The following is a 27,649-nucleotide window of genomic DNA, read 5'->3' as shown; positions in this document are numbered from 1 at the left end:
TTATCTAATTATAAGTTATCTAATTAGGCGGAATGAAAAAAATGATTTTAGTGTCTCCAAGCGACGGCAAACAAAATACTTTTGTTCTGTCCAGCTACGTGGCATTTGCATATTTTTAAACTCTGACTGAAGTTAGCTGGGACACCCTGTAAGTATGTGTGCATGTGTGTGAGCGCGCGTGCGTGCGCGCGCGTGTGTGCATATGTGCAAAAGTTCCTAAAAATTGCTTTGACTGTGTGTTTTCTGAACCCAGCTTATTTAACGAGCGTGCGAATGAGTTCAATAAACATAGACGCCACTGTAGGATCGCTTCTAGCAGGCCATCTGTTTTCTCGAAAACAACCACTGACCACACCTTCTAAAAAAATTACCAAAACAGTATTACGACTACTACCGAATTACACAATGCCCTTTCTGTGCTCTCCCAGACACGTCTGTTATGTCTTGCAGCATGCCAACTGTGGATTGCGACGCTAGTATATACGTATAAATCTAATCTTGGTATGAATCGAGCTGTCGATCAACTGACACTCAATATTATTTCAGTGAGACTTTAGTCTTAGGTTTCCATCAAGGCTTCACCGACGAAACGTGATCCTTTTGTGCTGGGCATGGTTGGCCATAGCGTTTACCGATGCATACGTGTTCCACATAAGGATGGCCGACACCGCAGGCTGTGACCGACCCGGCGACGAGGAAACAAAAGCTTAGTCACTTTAGCATACGCTAAAGAGGATGAAGACGAAAGCCTGCGCGCTCACGCGACATTCATTACATTACTTGACAATTTTATTCGAATGCGTTGTTACTTCCTATTACTTTTCTCCCACCAAGCGTCGGTTAGAGTGCCCTAATTAACCCTATTTTAATTACCTGTGTTTTAATTCACTTCGCCTTAATTTACACCAAAGGTAGTGGTCCCGACTTTCAACATGTCAATTGGATCCTAAATTGGAAAGGCCGGTTCGCCCACATCTCCTTGTTTTTTTATATATATATTTTTATTATGTGGTTTTACGCGCCAAAAACGCATCTCCTTGTTGGTTCGTCGTTTTGAGTGCCTTAATTTGCCTTAATACCACAGGTCGTCGGTTCAACTCCCACGAAAGGTCGAGGGTTCGACTCCCTCCGAAGGTCGCGGGCTAGAATCTCGACCTTCACGCTGTCAATTTGAATCCAACTTGGAGATATTGCCGGTTCCCCATATTTTCAAGTGGGTTCGGCTCTATCATGATTCGGCTCTATCATAACTTTGTCCTAATTAACTGTGCCTTAATGACCACCACAGGTCCTGATGACGCTTCTTTGCCTCTCCTTCGTGCTAAACCAGATGGACGACCAGCATATCTGTCGGAATAAAGAGCTGCACATTACCGAAGGGTCTTGTCATCGCGTCAGAAGGCTGTGCAAGCGTTACTGTGCTCCTTGCGATCCATTGGCCTTATTAGGAGCGCTTCTAATGGGATCCCCTTTTCTGTTTTACTGCGAAATTACTTGCCTACCAAACTGCATTTCGGCTTCATCTGTATGAAGCCTCTTCGTACAGCCCCGCGCGTTCGCGCAAAACGCGTGGGCACAGTCTCTTTTTCGGTGCCCGCAAAACGGCCGGTTCCGCCTCCATTGTCTTCTAGGGACGCTCACAGGCGCCGCCGTACGTGACGTCACGGAAGTCTACCGCGCTCCCTAAACGTGCATGCGTCCTCGCCGCTTAGTCACTCCTCCCTTACGTCTCGCCTTGTGGGCACCGACGCCCGCGTGCATATGTATGAAGTAACTACGAAAACTGAATCGGGATTTTCGTCGCGACTGTCTAAAGAAGAGATTTCATCTCGTAGGAGAGATCAAACCCGCTTCAAATTACTATACGGACCACAATACGGTCTTTGGGCAATTCTCCAATCCTCCTCCTGTGTCCACCAAGTAGCCCTGTATGTATATGCAATACATTAAACGACTTGAATGTTAGGCTAGTTGGTATTTTGAAGTGAGAACCATATTGAAATAGTGGGCAATGGGACGGCACAACAGAAAGGAAGACGAACACAGACGCAAACTAACAATTGATTTTCTTGAAGCCCGACCCACAGGTCCACAAGCTGCGCAGACGGTAAAATGAAAAAAAAAACATGGAAAAATGGAATTTGTCAAACAGGAAGTGATTAATCCAGGTGCGAAAGGAATTTCATTTCTGCATTGTGTAGTGCAACCAAAGTTTCGCTTACACAATCCTGACCTGCTTTTCTGATAAAAAAAATGCTTCTAACGTTTCATGAGCAGCTTTTTGCTTGCTCTTGCCTAGGATTTTCACGCTACAGAAAAGCGGTTCACAAGGTAAGGATTGTGTAAGCGAAACCTCGCTTGCATTACACAATGCAGAAATGAAATTCCTTTCGCGCCTGGTTTAACTACTTTCTGTCTGACGAATTCCATTTTTCCTTCTAACGGTGCGTCTGCGCAGACATTGGATAACTATACCTGCGGGTCGGGCTTCAATAAGATCAGTTGTTAGTTTGTGCCTCTATTCGTCTTCCTTTACCCGCCGTTGGTGCTCAGTGGCTATGGTGTTGGGCTGCTGAGGTCGCGGGATCAAATCCCGGCCACGGCGGCCGCATTTCGATGGGAGCGAAAACACCCGTGTACTTAGATTTAGGTGCACGTTAAAGAACCTCAGGTGGTCGAAATTTCCAGAGTCCTCCACTACGACGTGCCTCATAATCAGAAAGCGGTTTTGACACGTAAAACCCTATAATTTAATTTTTTAATTTCATCATCCTTTCTGTTGTGCCGTCCCGTTGCGACCTATTTCAATATAATTCTCATGTCATGTACTATCCAGTGTACAATCGCCCAATTTTTTAACCTGAACGCGCGAGCATCGACCGGCCAGTCGATAAGCGCCGTATAACGGAGTACAGCGGCGAAGTGTGCGAGAATACGCGCGTGCGCGCAATGCACAGTCCAATGCAGCTTCCCTCTGCCAGGCGTATTCTCGCACACTTCGCCGCTGTACTCCGTTATACGGCGCTTATCGACTGGCCGGTCGATGCTCGCGCGTTCAGGTTAAAAAATTGGGCGATTGTACATGACTATGCGTAACATGTGTGCAATAAAAGAAGTTGAACAACGATATCGCTACTGCCAAGTGTTTAATTAGAAACCGGTCAAGCAACCACATACAAATGCCTAACCTGGTGCAAGAAAATGACTTATTTCGTCCAAGAAAATGTGCTTTCCTACAGCATTCCGTGCTTGGCGAAGCCAAACCGTTTCTTATATCTTTTTTTCAATCTCGCTCTATCTCTCCACCTTCTTTACAACCCCTATTTCTCCCACTCCAGTGGAGGGTAGTAAACCGGGAGCTTGGAAACTTTCACCTGGTAAGCCTCCCTCACTTTCATTTCTGTATATATATATATATATATATATATATATATATATATATATATATGGTAGTGAAGGAGACAGGCTTGTGCTTCAGGCGCCGCATCGTCAACGCCTTGCTCGAGAACAGAGCCGGTGCGATCGGTGCCTGACGCTCTATCAATAGACCTGCCTGTGTATCGTTCTGGCTTGCTAATTAAACCGCGTTACATATTTGGGGAAGGTGCGGGGTGGTGTATGGAGCGGCAGGGCATACAAGGGTGGCATTACTTTTCTGAGCGAGAGTTCTTCGGTAATTGCAGAAACAGCGAGGTCTTGTGCTGTTCGACACAGACGCAGTTCTTGCCTCGGGAACTGCAGCGACTATTTTTTCTGTTCGGTAGGAGTGGTGCGACGACTCATTGAAGAAAGCGAACGGCGTCGTGGGGATGGCGAGCGGCGATCGGGCGCGCAGAAAGATTGGCGGTGCGTAGAGAAGTCGGATGGGATTCACGAGGCCAACGGGAAGAACGGCATTGGAGGGGCGTAGGATGATGCAGGTTGGCCAGCTCGGGGAAGACACAAGCGACGTTGACAGAACCGTGCCACATGGCTAGGGATGCCGCAGTAGATGCATATTGGGCGATTGCCGGGCGTGCGCCAGTGTTTGCTGGTAAGGTGGTGGGAAACGCGAGAGGACGTGATGGTACAGCCGGCTGTGGTGGCGAGAACGTCAGCGACGCGGTCCGCGCTACAACTTCTGCGTAAGGTATAGAAGTGCTGGCGGCGGTGCACGTGGCGACAGAATAGCCTCAGATACTTGCGCCTGTATCATTTGTCGCAGGTTTGCAGTCAAGGATAGCGTAGAACTTGGAACGGCAGTGAGCAGAGACAGCTGCCGAGCGACTTCGGTACGAATGCACTCTTTGATATCGCAGAGCAGGGGGCCGTGGTCGGGAACTGCGGATGAATTCGAAACAGAAGCATCCTTCGCGGAAGAAAGTCGAGTCAGTAGACGTCTGAAGAGTTTATCGTAACTCTGACAAAGATCAGCGACTTCTACGGCTGCCTGCGGGTTTTTCGATAGGAGCATTTGAAAGGCGTCGCCATCGCTGCCCTTCAAAATGTGACGGATCGTATCGGATTCGGTCATTAGAGAGTTTTAGCAGTGCCAAGTTACCGTGCCGTACGTGCGGTAATACCGTACCAACCGAGGACTGCGCATGCGCGCACTTTACCTTACAGGAAAGACTTTCCGCGCGGCACACTAGACGGTAAGAATATAGTGAACTAGAATGTGCTCTATAGTGGCACGACCTGAAGCCCACGCCGCATGCCTCGGCGGTCGGGAACACCACGGACCGCCGCTAGGGTTTCCAGTGGCGCTACTGCGCCTTTTGCTAGGGACGGCACGCACGGCTGCCCTACTCCCGAGTCTCACGAACTGCCGAGTCGGCAGCCACGAAGTGACGACTACACGTGTACCGGTGTGTTCTTTAAGATTACTGGAGTGCCTTGCAGACATATAGAATTGCGAGGACATCTAGTTCGCGACATGCCGAAGCGGAGGACGGACTAGCACACTGTTCTGCTCCGGGTTGCCGGAGCGGCTACACGGCGCTCCGAAGGCGTCGTTGTTTGCAGCTCCTATACTCCGTTCTATACAAAGCAGTCAACGCTGTGGAGGCTACAGAGACTTCTTGCAGTGGCTTAGTTCGCACTTGGATATAGTTCGATGTTCTTTACAGCATTGTGCGCAACTGTATTTTATATAGGTTCAGTATTGAATGAAACAAGTTTTAATCCTTAGAAATAAACGCATTGCGGTATACGGCTGCTAATGCGTTGTTTTAGGTCACTTTAATTTTTATTCTTTTCGGGCTTTTTATTTGCAACCCGTCGCCAGAAGCCTCACGTGCATGCCCGCGCGAGCCAACGCTGTTGGCGCGCAGCGAAGCATAGACGGAACGCGCGGAATGATTTCTTGACATAACTTCTTGAGTAGCTTCCGCAGCGTTGACTGCTTTGTATGGAACGGAGTATATAGGGACGAAGATTTCCGTAGAAAGTGGGAGCTTAACCTCCGGAGGGATGACAAGCCTCTGATCGAGTCGTCAGCGGTGTGCGAGAACCATTTCGAACCAAGATATATGCTGCGCGAATATATCTTGCCAGGTATATTCTGCAGATATATTGCCAGATATATTCGAGCCAGATATATTCTGCGCAAACCTACTGAAGACCGGCTGCGAAGAGTGCTTGAAAATTCTTCTAATGCAAAAGAAGTCGGCTGAAAATCTGAACCAAGAACAGATCCCATTGGACCACGAATATCCTCTAGACATTCCGATTAGATCCTAACGTCCAAGTCCCGGTCAGGACGTAGAGTAGATAACATGGCCTATTTAAGACGCCCTTCGGACATACACACTATTGAACGTTTGGGATCTAAACAAAATACAAAAACTTCAATCCTATGGATATGTCCTATACAGGCTATATGTGGGACCAACAGACACAATCCAACACGTACAACGTGATCATATCGCGGAATGTTAAGTGTCCTCCGTGGCTGCCTTCAGCGCATGCTCTTGCGAAAAGACATCTCACCCAGCAACGTGAAGCTGCTGCACTCAGGATCAAACTTATAAACGGAGAAGTTGCAATGAACGACCGAAACTGCACAAGCATATCGAGAAGAAACGTCACAAAGCGGCAGGCAGAACGCCGGAACAGCTGCACATTACCACCTACCGCAAGGCGTAATCGCATCAATCATGTCCTACGCTTCTACGATCTCTGATCATATTGAGAAAGCCGAGTACGCCAACCTCGGCTACGGCTGCAACACCTGCCGTAGAACAGAGCAGTGACTGCCATTACCCAGTCGAACCACCACGCCACCACTGTCTGTTGCATGTAGGCGCGCACTTTGCGCTGATTTGCGCGTAGTCGGTCACATGACTTAACGCCGCCGTCTTATTGGATCTATTCGCCCTTCTCTGCAAGCTAGGAATGCCTGAAGGTTGCCGTGTCGGTGCGCTCCGCGCTCGTACCGCTCCGAGTAGGGTTGCCAGATAAGGCTAATAATAGCCAAATTGGGCTACCTTTTGTCCGAGCTGGCGTCAGATTATTCCTTTTGGCTATGTGGCTATTATTGGACTATACATATTTTTCCTGCGTAAAAAAAAAGTAAGAATAGTTAAGCAGGAATGAAAAGCCCGCTGGAATCAAAATTCAGACGACAGCAGGTTAAAGAAATTGAGCGCGTTTGCTACAAAATCAAAATTTGCAAGTTCTATGTAAGAGAACACATATGCATTTTAATCAAGAAATCTGGCTTCAGGAAACACGTCTTCATCCGCGAACTAATGCTCCGCGCGCGTGTGCGCCAGCGGACATAGACTGTTGCTCGCTGTCCACATGTGAGCTGTCGGCGTACGTTTTAAGCCTGAGATGCTTGCTTTTAGCTCCCGTTGACGGTGCGCCGCGGGTGATGTCGGCGCCAGAACGGAGGGACAACACCGAGCTGAACCTAACTAACATTTGCCGAATTTTCTGCCTGCCGCATGGCGCCTACGTGGCAATTCGTTTGGACCCTTCCTGCCCAAATTGCCTCTGCTCCAACGCCAACGTAGAACATATCCTCTTCTGTTGCCCCACAGCCACCACAGCCATCCGTTTCCTACACAACACCAAACCCTCCTCCTGTCTTTGCTATCACTACCCGTATCAAATGCCGCCGTCGAACGAGTGTTCAGCCAGGTCTCGCTCATTGAAACCGACCTTCGAAATAGAATGTCGAACGAGACATTGGTAGCGCTCCCCCACGTGATGTTTGGCCTGGCCAGGAACGGAGGCTGCTGTAAGGATTTTAAACCGGGCCAAGGATTTTTGTCCCGTTTCAGCTCTGACGTTTTGTATGGACCAAGCAGTTCCACTTCGCAATAAGCTCGTGATGCTCAATCATAGCATACTTCTTTATGTCTATATAGCGTACTATATTTTGTACCAACCGCCATCTATTGTGTCAGACTTTGTCTTGCAATTTTTTGTAGTTTTTCGTTTAGTGTATTGTGTGGCGTAAAGCGAAATTATCATGAGCTGTAAGTAATAATACTGAACGCCTGAATGCATGCCATTGCTTAGGGTGTTTAGTGCGCGTTGCTACTTGTGTGTCGTTCTTTTCGTGATATTTTGGTGCTCTTGGAAAAATAAAACTGCATTAGCAACGAAGACCGCATTTGCCTTATCGTGAATTTGCCTGCATACCAGCGTTTATGCACTTCTTGCGCTTGTGCAGCATCTGTTTTCCGGGCCACCTGGCCTGCAAAACAAGCCCTGCAAGATTCTTCCGGGTGCCTAAAGACAACAGGTGAGGGCGCAGACCCAAGGACACAAGAAGCGCGTACACGAACACGGCCCTGTGCATATCTGTGTGCTCCACGAGCCTCCGGACTGTCGTTGCACCTTGGTTGTGGTACACATACCTCTTACCGGTAGAGAAAGCTGACAAATAGATGTTCCTCCTCATTGTCACCTGGTCTATGACTTCTTTTTCTGTGCCAAGACTCATTCTGCAACTTCAGTAACACGCCCAGCTTTCTATTCCACCCTCAGTGCTTTTTCTGTGCGTCACCGTTCTACAAGCGTACTAACAGCTGAAAAATTACTGTTCCTGTTTGTGGAGAAAAGACGGGGAATGCGGGAGATGGCAATTCAAGACGATTAGCAAAGCGTGAACAAGGTGAATGCAGGAGCCAACGTTTCGACAAGGGGACTTGTTTCCTTCAAGGCGACATATGCTTTCCTCGCCACAGTATACTGTGGCGAGGAAAGCATATGTCGCCTTGAAGGAGACAAGTCCACTTGTCGAAACGTTGGCTCCTGCATTCACCTTGTTCACGTTTTGCTCATGTTCCTGTTTGTGTATTGTCTCAGTAATTGCCGATGGGAAGACCGCGCGAACAACCTTCATGTCTAGGCATGGTACGCTTTTTTTTTTTGTAAAAGCATGAGCATTGCAAGTTTCCTTTATGCAGATTTTTTTCAGCTCGTGTTTATTACACTAAGGAGTTCCCAGTAGGTATTACTTAGTGCCTTAAGTGACGTAATTTTACCGCTAAGCATTGCATTCATGGTGAAAGAAAAGTCGTGTTGTTGGCTTATTTCACTTGGTCTTTGATAGAAGAATAGGCCTTTCTGCAAATGTTTTATATATACTGCTGCAAAAGCTGACTACCATCTGCTCCTCCTTACCACCGTTACTCAGGTTGTGGCAAAGTGCAAAATAATGTGACAACGTGTATTCCCGTTTTTAGTGCAATGTTATTTTTGTTCTGCCATGTCTTTTTCATTTTCTTCAGTGGTAATGAACATGTCACTAATTTCGTATACTTTTGTGCAGGTTTATACGTTTTCGTTCTTGTTTTTGTATGCTGTCAATAAAACTGTGTTAGCATTCTATTCTATTTTATAGGTATTTTGCGTGTCATTATTCTTGCCATTACCAGTGAATTTAGTATATCAGAAGCTTTCAGTGCGCATATCAGGAGCTCTTCTACACTTTGTTCTTTAGGGCGTTATGTAAAAATCTTTTATATATGTGTACATGAAACAGCCTTCGCGTTTTCTTAAGTTTTTTTTTTGTTAATTCATTTTCCGTGAACTTTTGTGTTTAGTAGTCATGCACATGTCATGCATTTTTCACTTTTTTTCATTTTCTGAGAGTGTATCATACCATGTCATGCGAAAACATTTGTTTTCGGAAACGGAAGTCAATAAAACAAGGCCAAAGATCTGTTGTGTTGGAAGGGGAATTTATATATGTTCTGGAATATCCTGGCATACTCGAAATATGGTCAAGACTGCGTGCGTGCTAACGTATTGGAGGCGAGGACTTACGGAATCGCCATCTGTTGGAAGCGCCTCCATTGCGTAGTATGAGGGATCACGCGGTACGCGCCTCATACGTTTGTCATACGGCGCTTAATAAAAACACCACGCGCCAGCCCTCCTGTACGTTTCTGTAAGTACTATCAAAACGAGAGAACCTTATTAGAGGTTTGATTGCGCAACATTGTGACGAGACACACAGAAGAGAGACACACCACAGAGCGCTCTGTGGTGTGTGTCTCTTCTGCGTGTCTCGTCAAAATGTTGTGCAATCTAACCTCTAATATGCTATACCAACACGCCCAGTCGTCAACCTTGGAACTTTATTACTGTCGAAATAATAATCTTGGGCAAACTGAAAGCACAGAATTGTTTACAGACGCCATCTCTTTACCGGATCGTACAGTGAAAGCCACTGCGCGCGTTCGCCGCCATGGGGTCTCCTGAACCGGCTTGCGTGAAAGGTCGGCAATCGCTAAGCGCAAACTATGTGAAATATATTATAGTGGGCGGTCTGTATAACCAAATGGTGCATAACAGAATGAAGCCTCAATGCATCCAGCGATCGCACGGGTTCGCGGCGACCAACTGCGCATCTGCATGCATGCCCGCGCACAATGTTTCGCTTTCATTGAGAGCGTTTTCGCACCCTGCTGTGAGCTTAGGCCGCAGAATATGAGCATTTGACAGTCCACAAGCAACCATTGTTGCGTGGGCATTATCAGAGCTGTTCAAAAACAATTTCCTTTTAACAAGGGACTTCGACACTACGGTGACTGTAATGTGCCGTCACGACGATTCAATATTTGTTTATTGTAAATTCTTGGACGTTTCAGTATTATTAATAAAATTGCGTCGCACTGTATGCACTCTGCGGGTGATTTCGCGCTGGTTCTTTTTCATAATCTAGTGCGTTAATTCATAACACAAACGTGACCATATGCCATGCCTTTGTTTATTGTGCTTCTTACCACTCCCTTTACATTCCAGTAAACTTGCCAGTGTCTAGCATCTACAAGTTCATAGACCAAACCATCGTGACATTAGCCGGGGAGGAGTGAGCGCGGACGAACGTCTCAGTGTGCGTTTTCTGGTACTCACCGAACATTGCAGTCCCGGCGCAGTAGCACAAATGTTCCTCGCGTCTGTGCTTGCTGCATACCCCAGTTGTCGCCGATGCCTGCTTGCCGGTCCTAAGTTTCGCGAGACTCGCTTCACGCAGGTCCTTGTCCTGCGGATGCGTCTGAATAAGGCTCACACCGGGCTCCGTTGCGTACGTCTGGCACTGCGGCACCGAGCAGTAGCCTACCATGCTGCACGCCTCCAAAGGCAGCCACTACCTATTATAGTGATTTCAAATGCTGTGAAGCAGACACCCAAGGTGGGAAAGCCTCAGCACTTAATAAGAAATTTAAACTTTCGTTTTCAGCTCGCTTTGGCGCTTCCGCAGCAGCCGATGCGGCCGCTGCGTCTACGTGATCCCTCATTGCACGTCACGCCGATGGTGGCGCTAGCTTTTCCAGTGAAGAAGCTCGCCCCCAATAAAGAACCAACGGCGTACCACGCGTCAGTTCACAAAAAATGCCTGAGGTAGCGCATGCGCGCGCGATAAAAAAAAAAAGGATTACGTGCCGCGGACAGGCAAAAAGAAAGCGAAAGTGAAGGTGGGTGGGGCATGGAAAAGGGTGGAGAGGGAGGCGAGCGGGTCGCCATAATAAAAACAAATAGAAAACCACAAAAAAGAGCGCTAGATGCCGCGCGGATACTGTTCCTGTTTCCATGACAACGTAAACAATTGTGGGCGCCGCCATTTTGCCAAAGTATCGCCCTCCTGCTAGGGCCGTAAATGAAGGGGAACTTGGCGCTAGCGTCGAAAGAGCGTCAGCCTAAAAACAGCCAATAGCTGCCATGCGGAGATTCACCCCTGGGCGCGAGATGCAGTAATGAACCGTTTTATTATATTTTCGAACTTCGTCATTGTTTAGAACGTACCTCGCAGCTCGGACGCTGCCACGTCGCTGTTATCGCTGGAATCACCACTCCTTGCTGCGCATGATAAAAAAAAAGAATGCAAAATAAAATTCATCGTTACAAATGCGCAGCAGTTACATGTTCATGTCCGCCGTGCCCCCTCTGTTTCTCGTGCATGCTGCTAACAGTGACACAACGAAATACGAAGAGAATAAATCTTTAACAACGCGCAAAAGAACTTCCTGTTGCCTTACCGTGAAACGGTGACGAAGCAGTAGTGTCAGACCATAGTCAGACGCTGGCAGAAGAGCCCGACAACGATCCTCGGGCGTATTTTACAGAATAACGTCGCCGCCAGCGCGAACGTAGAGCCCGGCGACGGGGCTTGACTGGGCTTCGCACGTGCTGGGTCGAGCCGCCTGTCAAGCTGCTAGCCACGGCCGCAGCCGCAGCCACATATTTCTTGGCGTGCTCTGTCACCTAACGGAATCGGCGAATCTCCGTAGCTCGGCCGTGAAACAGCTGGAGTGTGCACTCGTGCACTCTTGACCTGTACTATGTTGCTCTGTGGCCGAAGCGATCAGAGCGAAAGCGCCGCCCTCTGGTGCAACAAATGAAGCGACCAAATAAAGATATTCAGAAGGGTTTGGGTGCGAGCTAGTTGGCACGGATCATTCATATTTAAAACAGCGCCAAAAACACGGACAAGGGAGGACACAGCACAGCGCTCGTCCTGTGTCCTCCCTTGTCCGTGTTCATTTTTTTGCGCTGTTTTAAATATGAAAAATAAAGATATGACCTGTCGAAAAAAGAAAATAGCCAAAAAACACATTTTATTTCTGCTCATATTTGCATCACTTCACTTTATTGTTGTGTAGGTTGAAAGGATGGAGCCACGTATGCAAAAGCTACAGAAACTGCTTTTGGCTACCAGTGTCATGGCGACGCTTTATTGCCAATATCGAAACTAGCCCCACTGGCTAAAACGCCTTCGGTCATCGCGATAGGTTAGTACGGAGAGAGTTGACGCACTACGAGTTCTATGTGGTTGATGAAATTCTCACCGGGCTGCGGGGAACGGATGCGCAAGCTCTCTTCGGCACGAAGCTTTCGCACCGCGGGGCTACCGAAAACTTGCGTGAAGCTTACCTTGAAGTCGAACCAGGTGCGAAGGTCAGATTCGTGGTTGCGGTACCACGCGTTCGCGGCGCCCGCGCAGTCGAAGACCACGTTGCTCAACTTTGATACAGCGCCCCATTTGTTGTGGGCACTCACGCGTTCCTAGCACTGAGGTAATCTTCGTCGTCGTTTTCGTCGGAGCCACTGAAGGTTGCTGGAATGCCGTTTACGCAGAGGGCCGAATATGGAAGGGTGGGCCCTGCCGGCCGTGGTGTTTGTCTTGCGTCGTCAGGCATGACTGATGGCAGCTTCCGAATGCGGAGTTCCAGGGCAGGGGAATAATACCTCGGAACCTTCCCCAAATATAAAACGCGATTTAATTAACAAGCCAGAACGACACACAGGCAGGTCCGTATATATACAGTCTGCGTCGAACGACTCTGACGGCCTGAATCCATGAGTTTGAAGGAGTCTAAGCCCATGAATCTGTGAGTCGGAGCCAGTTCGTGACAACGTGAACCTGGATGACTACAAATAAGCGGACCAGTGAGTCTGACTATTCCTGTTCGGACCTCTTTCTGCTGAATTTTATTCCGAATTAAACCAGTTAGGGCTGATTTTTGCTGAGCTAATTATCCGGGCTGAGTCTGATATTAGTGAGCATGAGTCTGAGTGAGCCCTAAGCTTGTGAGTGTGCGTCTGAGTGAGTTTCCTTTAAGGTTGAAGATATTGAGGAGAATCTCTGTTGCCGACGGGGGTATGCGTGCCCTCCATGCTTCGTTACCCTAAGGCTGCATAGACGTTGTCACTTTGCTGAATGAGCTCACTGTTGGAATGCGAATGCAGCACGGAGTCGCATTGAACGGTGTAAATCGGAACTCCCAACTATCGGTCTCTAGGAAAGGAGGGAACGTGCATTTGATTTTTTTTACTTATTTTGCTGATTTTGGCATTGCATCTTCCGAACTATCAACAAGGACGTAAATGAAAACGCCGCGATGCTTTGTTTCAAGGCATGCACCACCCCAGACTGCGTCCACACGAAGGGCGGCGGTATTCATTCGCGGCTGCATTGATACCGTCGTAAGACACACTGCTGTTTCGATGGCTTCCTATGTTACATCACCTAGCACACCATTGCACTGCTCTGCACGTCTGCTTGGCAGGCATGCTTTTATGGCTTTTCTAACCATCGCCATTGTGCTTTTTTGTTTGCGGCTATAGTGCTTAAGTCATGGAACCGCGATATTCAACGAAAAGGCGATTGTGCGGAGTTCCTCGTAGTTTCTGCCGCGGAGCTCAGCTGGAACGAAAAAAAATTAAGAAATGAAAGCGTCGCGGTCAAGGTATACATCAAGGTGACGCGACAGATTTTAACGTATTTCGTCGTATTCGGGCACTTTTGGCGAAAAAAAAAAATGAAAAGAACATGCTCTCGAAAATGCACAAGTCGAGTATCCCGTTCACCGATTTACCGTTACCGACACTGTCGGTAATACGTCGCGGTCAATCTTTTATTTTTATGTTGTTTCTAGATTACATCAAGCCTTATTTTACGGTAATAGCGGCGATGGCACTATTGCAGAAAAATGATTAAATAATACAACCTAACATAATATTCCTATTTACGTTCGTTTAGTAACCCAAGAGCGCCATGGCCAAGAGCAGGAGATTTTTAAAGGAAGCATTGAACTCTTTACGAGAAAAAGTCATCGATCTTAGTTCATTAAGTGTTCTGTTTTTCATCGGAGTTTAACTTGAATCTTCAACTCATGAGTCTGAGATCTATGGTTACAATCGCTCAACGGCGTTACACTCACGCCCACTTACACAAATCACCACCGGCTCACCCAAACAAATGTACTTTCATTCATAGGCACTCACTTCCACTGAAACTCACGTTTGCGCTCACCGACACTATAGCATTCACACTCGCGTACGTCCGCTCACATTCAAAGGCAACAATCGTGCTCATACTCTTGACAGTTCCCGCTCATCGGTACTCACCTTCATATCACTATACTCAGAGTGACAGAAAATCACGTTCGCACTCCGACATTCATATTCATATACGCGCCAACTCCCACTGAGTGGCTTATGCTCACGTCCACTCACGCTCACCGATACCTACTCACGTTCATACTCACACCGGCTCATCATCGCTGGCATTCAAATCGTGTTCATACTTACGTCGGCTGACACTCACGTTCATGCTCGCGTCCACTCACACACACCGGCACTCACTCGATCACGTTCATACTCAAGTGCAACTCACGCCCTTCGTCACTCACTCATACTCACGCTCACGACTGTGAAATGACTGTGAATGAGAGTCCTCCTCAGGTGCTTTTATTCAAAACTTGTACAAGAACTGTTCACTCCAGGTCGCGCTCTTCGTGCAAAGGTCTGCAGTCACATGGCACGTGCAGTACACAGCGAAGTGTTGTTGAGGGGGCTCAAAGTGACCTTGGAACGAGCGCAGGAAAAAAAAAAAATCCTGCACGTCATACCAAGTCTCGACCCTTGATCGAAAGACATCGCGTACATGCACGGCGGTAGCGTCCACTGTGGTTGAGCCGAGGGAGGGGTTGACTGTAGCTTAGACAAACAGGAGAAGAAGGAGAAGAAAACGTCATGTGGCCGTCTGGTTGCCGTACAGCAGCTGCGCTTGCACTCCGGGCACCGAGATTTGTTGGCTTGGAACGCAGCTTCTTCGACGCTTATTCCTAGCGGCGGGGCACGTCTTCTGGTGTCGAAGGCCGCCCAAGGAAGTCATCCTGGCGACCAGCGCCGTTGAAGGCAGGCCACTCGGCACGTGGAGGACCCTGGGTGGGCTCCGAGCGTGGCCCCTGCTGTGGCTGCAGAGGTGGAGGCACACGTTGTTTGGCGAACTCTTCGCGCATGGCGCGCATCTCGGCTTTCAGAGCAGCGAAGAGCTGAGCTTGCAGAAGGCGGTCCTGTTCCAGCTGATCGCGCTGGTGCTCGTTCTTATCACGCAATGTGATCATCTCGTGCTTGAGGTGAGAAATCACCTGGTGCGCGTCTTCAAGTAGGCTGCGAAGAGCCGCAAGCTTGTTGTCGAAGATGTCCGGCGGATGAGCTGTCCCGGCCGCTGCGCCCACGGATGGAAAAGAAGAGGCTTCGTTAGGCATCGCTGCCGAGGCCTCGCCGATCGCGCTCGGATCAGAGAAGTTCGGTGGCTCACCCAACTCCATCAATTTTGTTTCCGCATCCGTCCATGTAATGCAATCCAGGTGTGCGCGCCGGTTACAGCTCGCACAGCGCATGAATTCTTCCATCTCAGAGAAAGGCAGGGAGCACAGAACGCAGCAGTCATTGCCGTTAGCCATCTTCATTGTATATGACGATGACTCCTGTGCTTCCCCTACAATCCTGCGCACGAGCAGGGCACCGACCTCGCTATTCCGCACCCTCCGTGCATTTCTTCTCCTATTCCTCTTTGGTTTAATCTTGCATATTGCTTCCATGTACAGCAACAGCAATAATAATAATAATAATAATAATAATAATAATAATAATAATAATAATAATAATAATAATAATAATAATAATAATAGTAATAATAATAATAATATGAGGAAGGAGAAAGCAAGAACGAAGAGTAGAATTCATATCGCTAGGGACAGCGCGAAAACACGAGGGCGATAGTGAAGAAGGTGCACAAAAAACTAAACAGACCTTCGGCGAACTGCGATGCGTACGGACTCGGTGTTTTCAGCATAAGACCAGCGACTCCTTGATAGGACCTGGCAAAAGTTCGAACAAAAAGGCGTTTGTAAATAAAGTTGATTCCGCTCTCCCTCATTTGTTGAATCAGTGTAGGCGTCAGCCGAGAAGAAAAAGAAAGGCACTCAAAGCGAAATTCAGGGGCACCTAAAAGCCACCTAAGCCACCTTGGTGCATCAGAAAAGTCCGGCAAACATTTGCAATTCTCTTCACGGTCAAAAAAGAAAAGTGGAACTTAATGCCTGCTCCATGCTCCATCTATAAAAATGCCCGCACCTGTGAAACATTTAGTAATTACATATCAATTACAGCATCACTTGTCAAGGAGAGACCTTCGCTATCGAAACACCATTTGCTGCAAAATGTCATCACTCAAAACTGAAACGAAATTTGATATTGCTTAGAAAGAGTTTACACAGATAAACAAAAGGTCCTTTAAAATTATTGGGCTCTGTGAAACACCTACTTTTGTCACTGCTATGCAAACCTCCCCAAAGGACGTGGCAAGCTGTGTGGTTAACCTCGCTTTGTGGATATGTTTCTTTATTTCCAGTTTGGCTAGAAGCCTCAAAGGAGTTTGTGATCACAGATTACACTCGTTTTACATGCGTTAAAGTATCTAACATAGTCGCCACATCTTCATCACACTCAATCGTCTTGTAGACGTCACGTACAGGGGCGTAGCCAGCGGGGGGGGGGGGGGTGCTGAAGCCCCCCCGAATTTCTTTCGTGCTATCCATGCGCGCGCCGGCCAAAACAACCCCCGGCGCCGGAAATCATGCTCGATTTTGTCTAGAATGTCCTTTTCACGCCCGAAAAAAACATTTTAGGGCGAACATTGCGAAATCGGGCTGGATTTCGCGGCAACGCCAATGCACCGGGAGTCACATATCGTGACGCAAGGACCTCCTTGCGAGCACAAAGTTCCAAAGGCGTGGCGGGCGGGCTCGTCGCGGCATCTCGCTGAGGCCGCGGAATCGGGAGCGCTTGGATTTAAATTCTGACACTTTATGGGTCTAAAGTTCTAATAAACATTTGCTGCGAAAGCTGCATTGATATTTCCAAAGTCGTGCTTTAGATTTTCAATTCTGGAACTTTGTGGGCTTAATGTTGTTATAAACATCTGACGCCAAATGTGCATTTACTTTTCTAAAGTCTTAGATCGGAACATACAACGAGACAAGCCAAATCAACACACTATCAGACAAGTTGACAAAATACGCAGCGAGATACGATGAGACAAATCGTTGCGGTGGTTCATTTGTGCCGTCATATCGAATAAAAAAATATCAACATTTTTTTTTTTCACCTACGCCAAAGCATTCATGTCACGACACTAAAGCCAGCCAGGGTAACTACGTTCTTATTTATTTTTTCTACTTGGACTTTTATTCGTGAGGACACATTGAGCCTCCTAAATTTTTTTATTCTCGCTACCCTACCCGCGGGCTGCCAGAGCCAGCCAGAGCGCATGCGTTTTTCTTGTGTTGCCCCGAAACCACCGCGCGGCGTACTTCGGTGCGCGTGTGGTTTTCTCTGGCCGAGTGAATTTTCGCCTGGCAGAGTTTTAAACGCCTTCTGGCTAACAGACGAGAAAAAGAAACAATGGTCGCTCACCGCAATCACTGTGAAGACTTGGCGGATTGCACAGCGTTCGCTTGAGCGCAACCTCTCCGGAAAGTCTTGTCTCGCTGGTGTGGAATACCGATCACTATGCGTATGGTTCTCGGTGGACCAAGCATCTCACGGCTTCTTCGATATTCATTCGGTAGCCACATTAGGTGCCCAAAGTAGGCATTGGATTGTGGCCAACGTACTCTCCTTTGCGTTTTTTTTTCATTTCGGTGCCCCCGCCCCACAAAAGGAAAAAAAAATACATTGTTGCGGCGCAGCGAATTGTCGCATGGTGACAGTTTGTTACTTCTTTTGCGGAAAGTAATCGGCCACGGTACGCTTTAGTTGGCGGATACTATTATTATATTATTGTGATAGCAATTATGTGAAGACTCCAGGCTCATTCCTCCTGTCGCCGTCGCGCTCATGTTTCGTAGGAAGTCTCAGGGCAATAGTGTCGGGACCGCGCGCCGCATGCTGTATGTGCAAGTGAAAGAGTAGGGGGGTGGAATGGGTGAGCCGACGATGGTGGCTCAGTCTTGCGTGCGCAAAGGAGAAAAGTATGGATGGAGTGGATGGAATGGGGGCGGGATCTAGGATTCTGTGAATCTGTGATTGCGCTACCTGTTTATTTGCCTTGTTTGACGCATTATATACAGTGACTTTTTCTTAGATACGTAGATTTATTGGAGACTTATACGTATATTTAAATATCTTGTTGCGAGGTTTTGTGTATACGTGCAGTGAACTTTCTTTCCAGTGACACTTTTTTGCCCTTTATCAAGCATTTGTATATTCCATTGTATCTTCGAATTTCTAATGAACGGAGGCGAGTTAAATGAAAGTGAGCCTACCCACACTACGCAATGGTTCGGTTCATTATCTGCGAGGCATGTGCGTAGCACACAGGCATCTTTCATTTACAAAAGTGATACGCAGATGTGAGGGTAAATGTTCTTTAATGCTCTCATACACTGGATTGAACAGGGTTGCGTGACATAATGGACACTTCAGAAGTTGAGCAGCGGGGGGCCGGAATGTTTTGACAGCTGAAGGTGTTTCCCGAAAGGAAATTATTCGCCGTATGGCTGCCGTGTACGTTGAACATTGTATTTCGTTGGCCACTGTGAAGCATTGGAGCAAACGGTTGAAAGAGGACGTGAAAGTTGCAAAGACGATCCAAGACCGGGCCAAAGCCATCGTGCAATCACCCCTAACACAAGTGCAAAAGTTGATGAGCTGATGAGACAAGAACGGAGGATAAACATTGGTGAACAAGCAGAGCGTGTGAATATCAGTCGCGGTTCGGTTCACACCATAATTAATGAACATCTCGGTCATCGCCTCTTGTGTGCGCAATGGATGCCCAAGATTTTGAACCACCGCCAGAAGAAGGTTCTGCGCTGCCTTGACTCATCTGATCCGGTATCACAATGAGGGTGACGACTTCTTGTCTGCAATTGTGATCGGGGACAAACCATGGTGCCACTACTACGAGCCTGAAACACGACGGCAAAGCTTGCAGTGGAAACATTCGAATTCACCGCCACCAAAGAAAGCAAAGGCCGTTATTTCCGCCGGAAAGGTGTTGTTTACCATTTTTTTTTCGGTCGTCAGGGGCCATTACTGATAGAATTTTCTAAAGCCGGAGGGACTATCAATCGTTTCCGATATTGTGAAACGCCGGATCGGCTGCATGTCGCAATCAAGAACAAACGACGTGGAAAATTGACGAATGGGGTCATCTCGTTCCACGACCTGGCTATGGGGTTAAGCTGCTGGGCACGGAGGTCGCGGAATCGAATCCCGGCCACGGCGGCCGCATTTCGATGCAGGCGAAATGCGAAAACACCCGTGTACTCAGATTTAGGTGCACGTTAAAGAACCCAGGTGGTCGAAATTTCCGAAGTACTCCACTACGGCTGGCCTCATAATCAGAGAGTGGTTTCGACACGTAAAACCCCATAAGTTAATTCAATTTTTTCACAATGCCCGTCCCCACGTCGCTGATGTGGTTAATACAAAACTGGCAAAGTTCAAGCGGGAAATGCTGCAACCTCCGCCATACAGCTAAGACCTGTCGCCTTGCGACTTGCACATTTTGGGGCAAATAAAAAAACAGCTTAAGGGAAACAGATTCGTGTCGGACTATGACGTGAAAGAGTCAGTTGTAGATTTGCTGAAGCAGCAACTTAAGGAGTTTTATGAGGCCGGAGTCACCCGACTCGTTAGTCAATTGGATAAATGTCTAAATGGTGATGGAGACTACTTTTAAATTAAGTACCCTTTAGTCATATATTTGCATTGGGTGACTTTCATTTGACTCGCCCTCGTATATTTTGCAGAACGGCTTTATGTAGGTGCTAGCTCTCTGTTGGGACAATAGTTTCTGTGCAATTACTCACGATACACGACCGGTGACAGCTGTTCGTGCGTAATACATTGGAATAAATGACAGCGTCATTGAGATTTTTCACTGGCCGTTGCATATGTACAAAAATGTAAACAAGGTTGTTGAATGACAAAGTTTAATTAACATATTTATCCTCAACTTGTTCATTTATGGCCTTTACATTTTTCATATCAGTGGCATGCATTGCTTTACTGGCTTTGAACTGATGTAGTTCTAAGGATCGTGTGATACTTTCTTTACTTATTAAATAGACAAAAACATGGAAGCATTGATATCAGTTATTTTGAGCACAATTTCTGGCACATGTGAGAATATCTTTATTATTTAAAAATACATATAATACTTGCTTGGACAGTGCGTAGCGTTCAAGAATTCGTTTGCAGCATCTTTGGCAATGGTAATGCAGTTATTATTCATGTATTTGATCTCTCGACAAATTGTTTAAGACGAAGCTTTAGCTCAGGTCCAACTCCGATGCGGTCTATTCAAATAAATGTAAACGCAGAAACGATTTTCTGAGATAACCCCTGGATCACCTTTAATGGAATTTGTTGAATTTGAGAAAGTTAACTTCTAGTATCTGTTGGAAGCGGAAGTTCGATTTAGGGCCTGAATTTTGTTTAAAATATTTCGAAAAATTTGAAAGTGCGAAAAAATAGAAGTACGACGTTTACAAACTAAAATCTTTTCATCAAAAACAGATATCGCGGTTCTTCAAACGGCATCTATTATAAGAGTCAAAGCGGACAAATTCGTTATGTCAATTTGTATCGTACGTGAATTAGTTACGTGGTGCACAAGCGTTTTGCAAAAGCCGTATTTCGATAATGCTAAATTGTTTGAGATTCATTTGTAACATATCAATTTTGTCCGCTGTAGATGTACTATTATATGCGATTCGCAGAATTGTGATATTATTTTTCATTGTTGAATTAGAGTTTTAAACTTGATAGTTTCGGTTTCTGAAAATTCGAGATTTGTGCCACTTTTGAATAAAAAAAATTGACGCCCTAAATCAGATTCCAATCCAGAAGACAATAGAATTTAAGTTTTTCTTTTAAATGCAACAAACCTCAGGAAATTTTGTGCAGTGGTTGCCGAGAAAAACTAATTCACCTTCTACATGTATTCAGATAGGAGCATCCGAGATAAAGCTTCCTCTTGAGGAGGAGGCCAAACTGCAACGTGAGCTACCCCCCCCCCCCCCCCGAACGAAATTCCTGGCTACGCCACTGGTCACGTACTTTCACAACCATTTCCCCGAAGTACTCATACACAGATGGGCCTTTATCATCATAGTGTCTATATGCTAACAGACTACGCCAGACCGCGTGCAGCCCGAGTAAAAAGATAACGTCCATCTGTTGAAAATCGCGTTCAGGTGGTAAAAAACGAATGCCATGTGGATTTAGGGGTAGGTCTATCTTTAAAGTTCTCTGTAATATATCCAGGAAGAATATGGCATTACTACAAACGATGAAAACATGTTCGATCGTTTCGGCTTTGTTGCACAGAAAGCATCTGCTTCCCCATGGCACATAAATGCCTCTTTCTTGAACCACTTTTTAACAGGCAAGGTTTTCGTGTGACGCTTGAAGAAACTTGTTTTAACGTACGCCGGTATCCACATATTTTTCACTCCTTTAAGTACGTCGTACCCAGGCCCTTCTTGAAACATTAACCGGTACAGGAAACACACTCCCAATAAGATCTTTCATAAGACGCTTTCTTTTTACAATGGAGAGGTACTCAAGTGAAACTCTTGCCCTAAGGAACCGATAGGACGTCACAAGTGCGCGCAAGAACCGTGACATTGTGTAACGAGGCCCAATGGCTAAAGAAACAAAAAGAAATCAGGCATAGAAACTGTTAACATAGTCTGAAAAAAAAAAACGCAGGAAAGGGTCTCTTACGTCTCTTATCAATACTAAACGTGATACAACTTGCTGAACACGTGACACGTCAACTTGCTGAAACAAGTGACACAACGACAGACCACCTTTATTTACTCGACGAAATAAATTTGTCCTTGATGTTCGCGCCCACGTAAAACATCAGATAAACGTGACAAAGATTCGGTTAAATTTTTGTGCGCTTACATGTGCAATACAGTGTCTGCAGAAGATACATAATTTTCGTAGCTAGATAACCGTTACAAATAGGGGCACGTGCAAAAATCGACAATTCACGGCCGCCCCATGCTTAGACCATAGCATGCATTTCATCCGTTTTTTCGAGCCAGGGTGACTCATTCTCGTCATACCTCTCCAAAGGTACCCCCAGGTAGGTGCTAGGTGTCGTGAGCCACTGGATATTTTTAAAAACACCGGGCGTGGCATTCCCAAGGTCATGCGAGAGACCAATGCTCTTGTGCCTATTAATCTGACTGCCGCTTTTCTCGCAAAACCTTTCAGTAATTCTTAATGATGAGCTAGCACTTTCCCTATCTACAACAAATAGGGCAACGTCATCGGCATAAGCTAGAACACGCATTTCACATGATTGTATCTTAAACCCCCCGATTTCTGTACTATTAACTATTCTTCTACAGAGCGACTCCAAAAATAAAGCAAGAAGTAAAGGACTTAACGTACAACCCTGTTTGTAGTCCATTTGATGCGGTTCCTTGTTTGTCAAACAAAGGATAGGTCTATCTCACAGCCGTATACCTTTGAGATACACGTTGTTTCATTTCCCTTTTGCGGGTTTACGCGTTTTTATGGAGAACGGTGGGCATTATTCACATTTACACTAGTAAAGGTGCCCCCCCCTCCCCTCATTTGCACAGAAAAGTTACCTTGGGTTGCCCCCCCTCCCCCCCCCCCCTGAAAAAAAAAAAATCCTGGGTACGCGCTTGGATCAGACGCAGGTGTGCAATCTAACCTGCCTCGGTAGCTCTAGATATGGCATCTCAGGCATATTCTCAGGACGTTGTTTCGAGAACGGTTGAAAGGTTCGTGTCAAACGGTAGTATAGAGTCTCATCCATACAAGAGAAAAAATGGAGAGAGACCTGCAGAATCATGGCGGCATGTATTGTAGGCGAATGTGACGAACGGCAGAGCGGCATCCCATCACGGCGGTCGGTAGGTAGCATTTCTGTCATAGTTCTATTGATCCGCTCTGTGAGGCCGTTGGTCTGAGGGTGAAAGCCGTTGTAAACTTGTGCCTTGTAGCGCAAGTGTGCAAGATGTCCTGGACTACCTGTGATAGAAAGTAGTGGTCCCGGGGTCGGTAAGGAGCTGTCGGGAAGCACCGTGGTGAAGCATCACTGCGTCGAGAAGGAAGTCAGCGATGTCTGTTGCACAACTGGTAGGGAGAGCCCGCGTGATCGCGTACCGGGTGCTGTAGTCCGTAGTAACTGCTATCCACTTGTTCCCACTAAGCGATAGAGGATAAAGGCCAAGGAGATGAAGACCAACTCGAAAGAATGGTGCAGATGGTATTTCAATGGGCTGAAGACGGCCAGCTGGTAAGGCTGCTGGTTATTTACGGTGCTGACAAGATATACAGCAGGCGACGTAACGGCACGCGGAACGGTAAATACCGGGCCAGAAGAAACGACGCCGAACAGGGTCATATGTCTTTGAGACTCCCAGATGGCTAGCGGTTCGAACATCATGCAACTGTGCGAGTACAATCTCACGTACATGCTTGGGAACGACCAGTAGCCGTTCAGGGACCTTCAATATGCCATCTTGCAGCACAAACATACGCGAAGAGTGGGAAGTTGGCAGGTCCGCCAGGCCGATAATGATGTCTCTCAGGTAAGGGTCGCGTCGTTGCTCATCAGCGATGTCACCAGACGTGGTAAGCGCGAGGACGAAAGTTGACTCGCCGTTCTCAGGCTGGTCTGGTTTGCCTACTGGATGACGTGACAAGCAATCAGCGTCCTCGTGGAGTCGGCCTGCCTTATACACCACTGTGTGAGAGTACTCTTGGAGCCGTAGAGCCCACCGACCAAGACGTCCAACTGGATATTTTAAAGACGAAAGCCAGCATAGGACGTGGTGATAGGTGAATAATCGTGATAGGCCGTCCATACAGGTAGGGGTGAAATTCACCCACTGCCCAAGCGAGAGCGAGGCATTCATGTTCGGTGATTGAGTAATTGCGTTCGGCTGGTGACAGAAGATGGCTACAGTACGCACGACACGGTTGCAACCGTGCTGCTGTTGTGCCAAAACAGCGCCGATACAGTGGCCGTTGGCGTCGCTGTGAACCTCCCTCGGCGGGGACACGTCGAAGTGGCCGAGAATCGATGGCGACGTGAGTCGCGTCGTCAGCTCAGCGAATGCAGGTCGGCACGCCAGACAAAAGTCGCGTCTTTCTTAAAAAGTTCAGTTAGGGGGCTTGCGATGTCAGCAAAATTTCGCACGAATCTGTGGAAGTAGGAGCAGAGGCCTACAAAGCTTCGAACGTCCGTGCGCAGGTGAGCACAAGGAAAATCTTGACCGCGCGAACTTTCTCCAAATGGGGACAAACACCGGAAGAGTCGACGAGGTGTCCGAGCACAGTAAGGTGCCGGCGGCCGAAGTGACATTTCGTAGAATTGAGCTGAAGTCTCGCCTTGCGGAACACTGAACGAACCTTCGAGAGACGCTCGAAGTGTGTGTCAAAAGTCGGCGAAAAGGCAATGACCTCATTGAGGAAGCACAAGCAGATTGACCACTTTAAGCCGTGAAGGAGGGCGTCCATCGTTCGTTCGAATAACCTTAAACTGCATAACCTTAAACTGATAGAGCCCATCAGGTATAATAAACGTCTTTTCAGATCCAGGTCGTCAACTGCAATCTGCCATTACCCGCAACAAAGGTCTATCGAAGAAAATACATGGAACCACTGAGACAGTCAAGAGCGTCATCTATCCGAGGTAAGGTGTAAACGTCTGTTTTTGTTACTTGGTTAACATTCCGGTAGTTCATACAGAAGCGCCAGCCATTGTTCTTCTTTCTGACGAGCACGACAGAAGATGCCCATGGGCTTGAAGAAGGTTCGGTGATATCACGGGCGAGCATTTTGTTAACTTCCTTTTGTTTAACTTGGTGCTCAGCGGAGGAGACACAATAGGGACGTCGGTGTATGGGTTTGGCATCGCCGGTGTGAATACGATGCTTGACAACTGCTGTTTGGCCCAGTGGTCAATCACTGAGATGAAAAATGTTCTGTTACGACATGAGCAGGCCCCGAAGCGCAGGCACGTGTTCGGTCAGAAGGTCAGTGGTGATCATCTTCCTTATCTAACATTGTGGGGTTCGAATCAATAGCAGCAGAAGGCGGTGCAGCAAGCTCAGTTAAGACGAAAACATGATAATCTGAGGCTGGAACTATGGTTGCAGGAGAGATACCCTGGGGTATCACTTGAGGACGTAGTCAGAAATTCACAATAGGGAGATATGCGGCATTGCCCTTTATGCTGATGACCGAGTGCGGAAGCATGACATTCTGCGAACAGAGGACGGTAGCGTTGGGCGACACGATCTAACCACCGTCATCCACAGGGGGATCAGGAGAGACGTCGGTGTACGTCTCGGCTAGATGTGGTAGACGAATGTAATCGGTGGAACACAGCCGAGTCGGTGCACGATCAGAAGGCTCGGCGACATGAGGTCGGGCAAGTTGGATAACTTCTGCAGCGCAGTCAATAAGAGCCGAATGTGCCGAGAGAAAATCAAGTCCTAAGATTGCATGTGGGTACTGATCCAAGACGTAAAACAAAACTGAAGTGTGGTGTCCGGCAACAGTGACACGGGTGGTACACAACCCAGCAATAGCCGGAGTCGCACCATCGGGGTATACGCGGACTACAGCGATCAAAGCAGGGGTAAGAACGTTCTTCAGATGGATACGGAGGTCTGAGTTCATGACCGATTTGTGGGCGCCAGGGTAAATGAGTGTGATGACAGGTACACCATCCACATGTACCTTTATGAGGTTGTGATGTCCAGGTAGTGTGAGGAGAGAAATTTCAGGTCGGGTCGTCGTGGCAGGCTGACCTCTCGGAGCTGCGCCCGTCAGCTTTCCGATGAGCGGTGGGAGTATGAGGGACAAGGAGAGTGACGACGCAGTGGTTGTACCGGTACCCGGGAACTACCACCTGGACGTTGGAGGTTTCGATAGCTCGACCAAGGCTGTGAGTTCCAAGCAGTGCGACAATGGCGGGAAATGTGTCCAACGCTTCCACAACAGAAGCAGATGGGCCTGCCATCGGAAGTGCGCCATTCTGCGGAACTCTGATAACGAGGACGAAAGGATGGGCTTCTGTATAACTCGGGTGCGGTGGGGGGGGGGGGAGGGGGCGGTAGTCTGGCGCGTTGACTGGCTAAAGCGTCTGCAATTCTGCGTTTGCTAGGGCTTGACGCACAACAGTTTGAATAAGGGAAGTGTTTGTATGGGACTCAACGCTCGGCCTATGTCATTTCACTCCGTCATCGTCTTGTTCGCGCTCTTCCCATTATGAATGCGTACCAACTCGCCCAACTTTCCACTTTAATTCTGTATGGGACTCATCGGGGTTACGCACCTGAAGCGGAACTGGGGAGGCAGCTTCAATCTCGCGGCGGATGATGCACACAATATTGTCGGATGCAGCAGGAACGGGTGGAGCGGGTGGGAGGAGGAGGTCCTCGCAGGTAGACGTCGCAGCCGTGTTCGGAAGACGTGTGAAGTTCGGATTAACGCGGCGACTTTTTGCTTCTTCAAAGCGTCGGTATTCATTGATGACGTATTGCACTGTGGATGAGTTCTTAAAAACTAGAAGTGTAAACACGTCATCCGCGATACCTTTGAGGATATGCGCAACCTTTTCTGTTTCCGGCACCGTGTCATTGACTTTGCGACAAAGCGCGCGGACGTCCTGGGTGTACGTAACATAGGACTCGGTGCAAGTCTAAGCTTGGCATGCAAGTTCTTTCTGTAGTTCTTTCTGGACGACGGCATCCGATGTGCTTGCCAAAGATATCGATGGGCTTTTGCTTACATACCTCTCAGCTCGGAAGTTCTTGTTCGTGGTTCAGAAACCAAACTTGTGCCGTGCCCGCCAGGTAAGATATGATGTTCGCTAGCATCAGAGTCGGGTCCCAGTTGTTGCTAGTGCTCGCCCGTTCGTACTGTGGAAGCCAATCCTCGACGTCGGTGTTGTCAGATCCGGAAAACATACCTGGGTCACGCGGTTGTGTGAAAACGACGGGGCGGTTGGCGGCGCATGGTTGAGGCACTTTTGGTGACCTGCCCTAAGCATTGTCGCCCCCCCCCCTCCCCTTGCGCTAGCATTGTAGATGCCGCCAAAGAGCGTCCGCTGCGTAAATCCGTCTTGAAATTTGAAAAAACCGCACTCACTACCGAAATGTTACGGGGAGAAAAGACGCATGACAATATATTTGCAACATATATACAACCGGCAGAAGACATGCATACAAAATGGAGCCCGTGGTTTGGTTTGGTTTGGTTTGGTGCCTGTGCACGCGACTATCGGCGATCATCGTCTTCGTCAGTCCTCTAATTATAGTCCGCTACTGCAGTGCCTTGTCGC

At 47.6% G+C, this 27,649-nt stretch overlaps 2 protein-coding genes across 5 annotated transcripts in view; both read right to left on the bottom strand.

Annotated features, from left to right (window-relative positions):
- LOC135896226 (neurogenin-3-like) overlaps positions 1 to 16,084 on the bottom strand; it is a 181,285-nt gene extending 165,201 nt beyond the window's left edge. Inside the window, exons 1-4 of one of the 4 annotated variants that reach the window (XR_010562637.1) lie at positions 12,376 to 12,502; positions 11,481 to 11,827; positions 11,248 to 11,301; positions 10,363 to 10,486 (exon numbers count right to left, since the gene is read on the bottom strand). The gene's annotated coding sequence lies outside the window, so the exon portion shown is untranslated. Of the gene's footprint in view, positions 1 to 10,362; positions 10,487 to 11,247; positions 11,302 to 11,480; positions 11,828 to 12,375; positions 12,511 to 16,044 lie in introns of those variants that run through there. The other 3 variants (XR_011511750.1, XM_070532871.1, XM_070532867.1) reach the window with 3 other exon arrangements.
- Positions 14,679 to 15,716, bottom strand: LOC135896234 (uncharacterized). Its single transcript, XM_065424595.1, has 2 exons — positions 15,551 to 15,716; positions 14,679 to 15,457 (listed from the first exon to the last, which is right to left on the bottom strand). Exons 1-2 carry the CDS (start codon positions 15,699 to 15,701, stop codon positions 15,072 to 15,074), a joined length of 537 nt encoding a protein of 178 aa, XP_065280667.1. The 5' UTR covers positions 15,702 to 15,716; the 3' UTR covers positions 14,679 to 15,071.
- Positions 16,085 to 27,649: the final 11,565 nt, after the last annotated feature.

This window comes from Dermacentor albipictus, chromosome 1 (genome assembly GCF_038994185.2).
Source record: "Dermacentor albipictus isolate Rhodes 1998 colony chromosome 1, USDA_Dalb.pri_finalv2, whole genome shotgun sequence".
Lineage (NCBI taxonomy): Eukaryota > Metazoa > Arthropoda > Arachnida > Ixodida > Ixodidae > Dermacentor > Dermacentor albipictus.
This window is presented reverse-complemented; position numbering and strand designations above follow the sequence as displayed.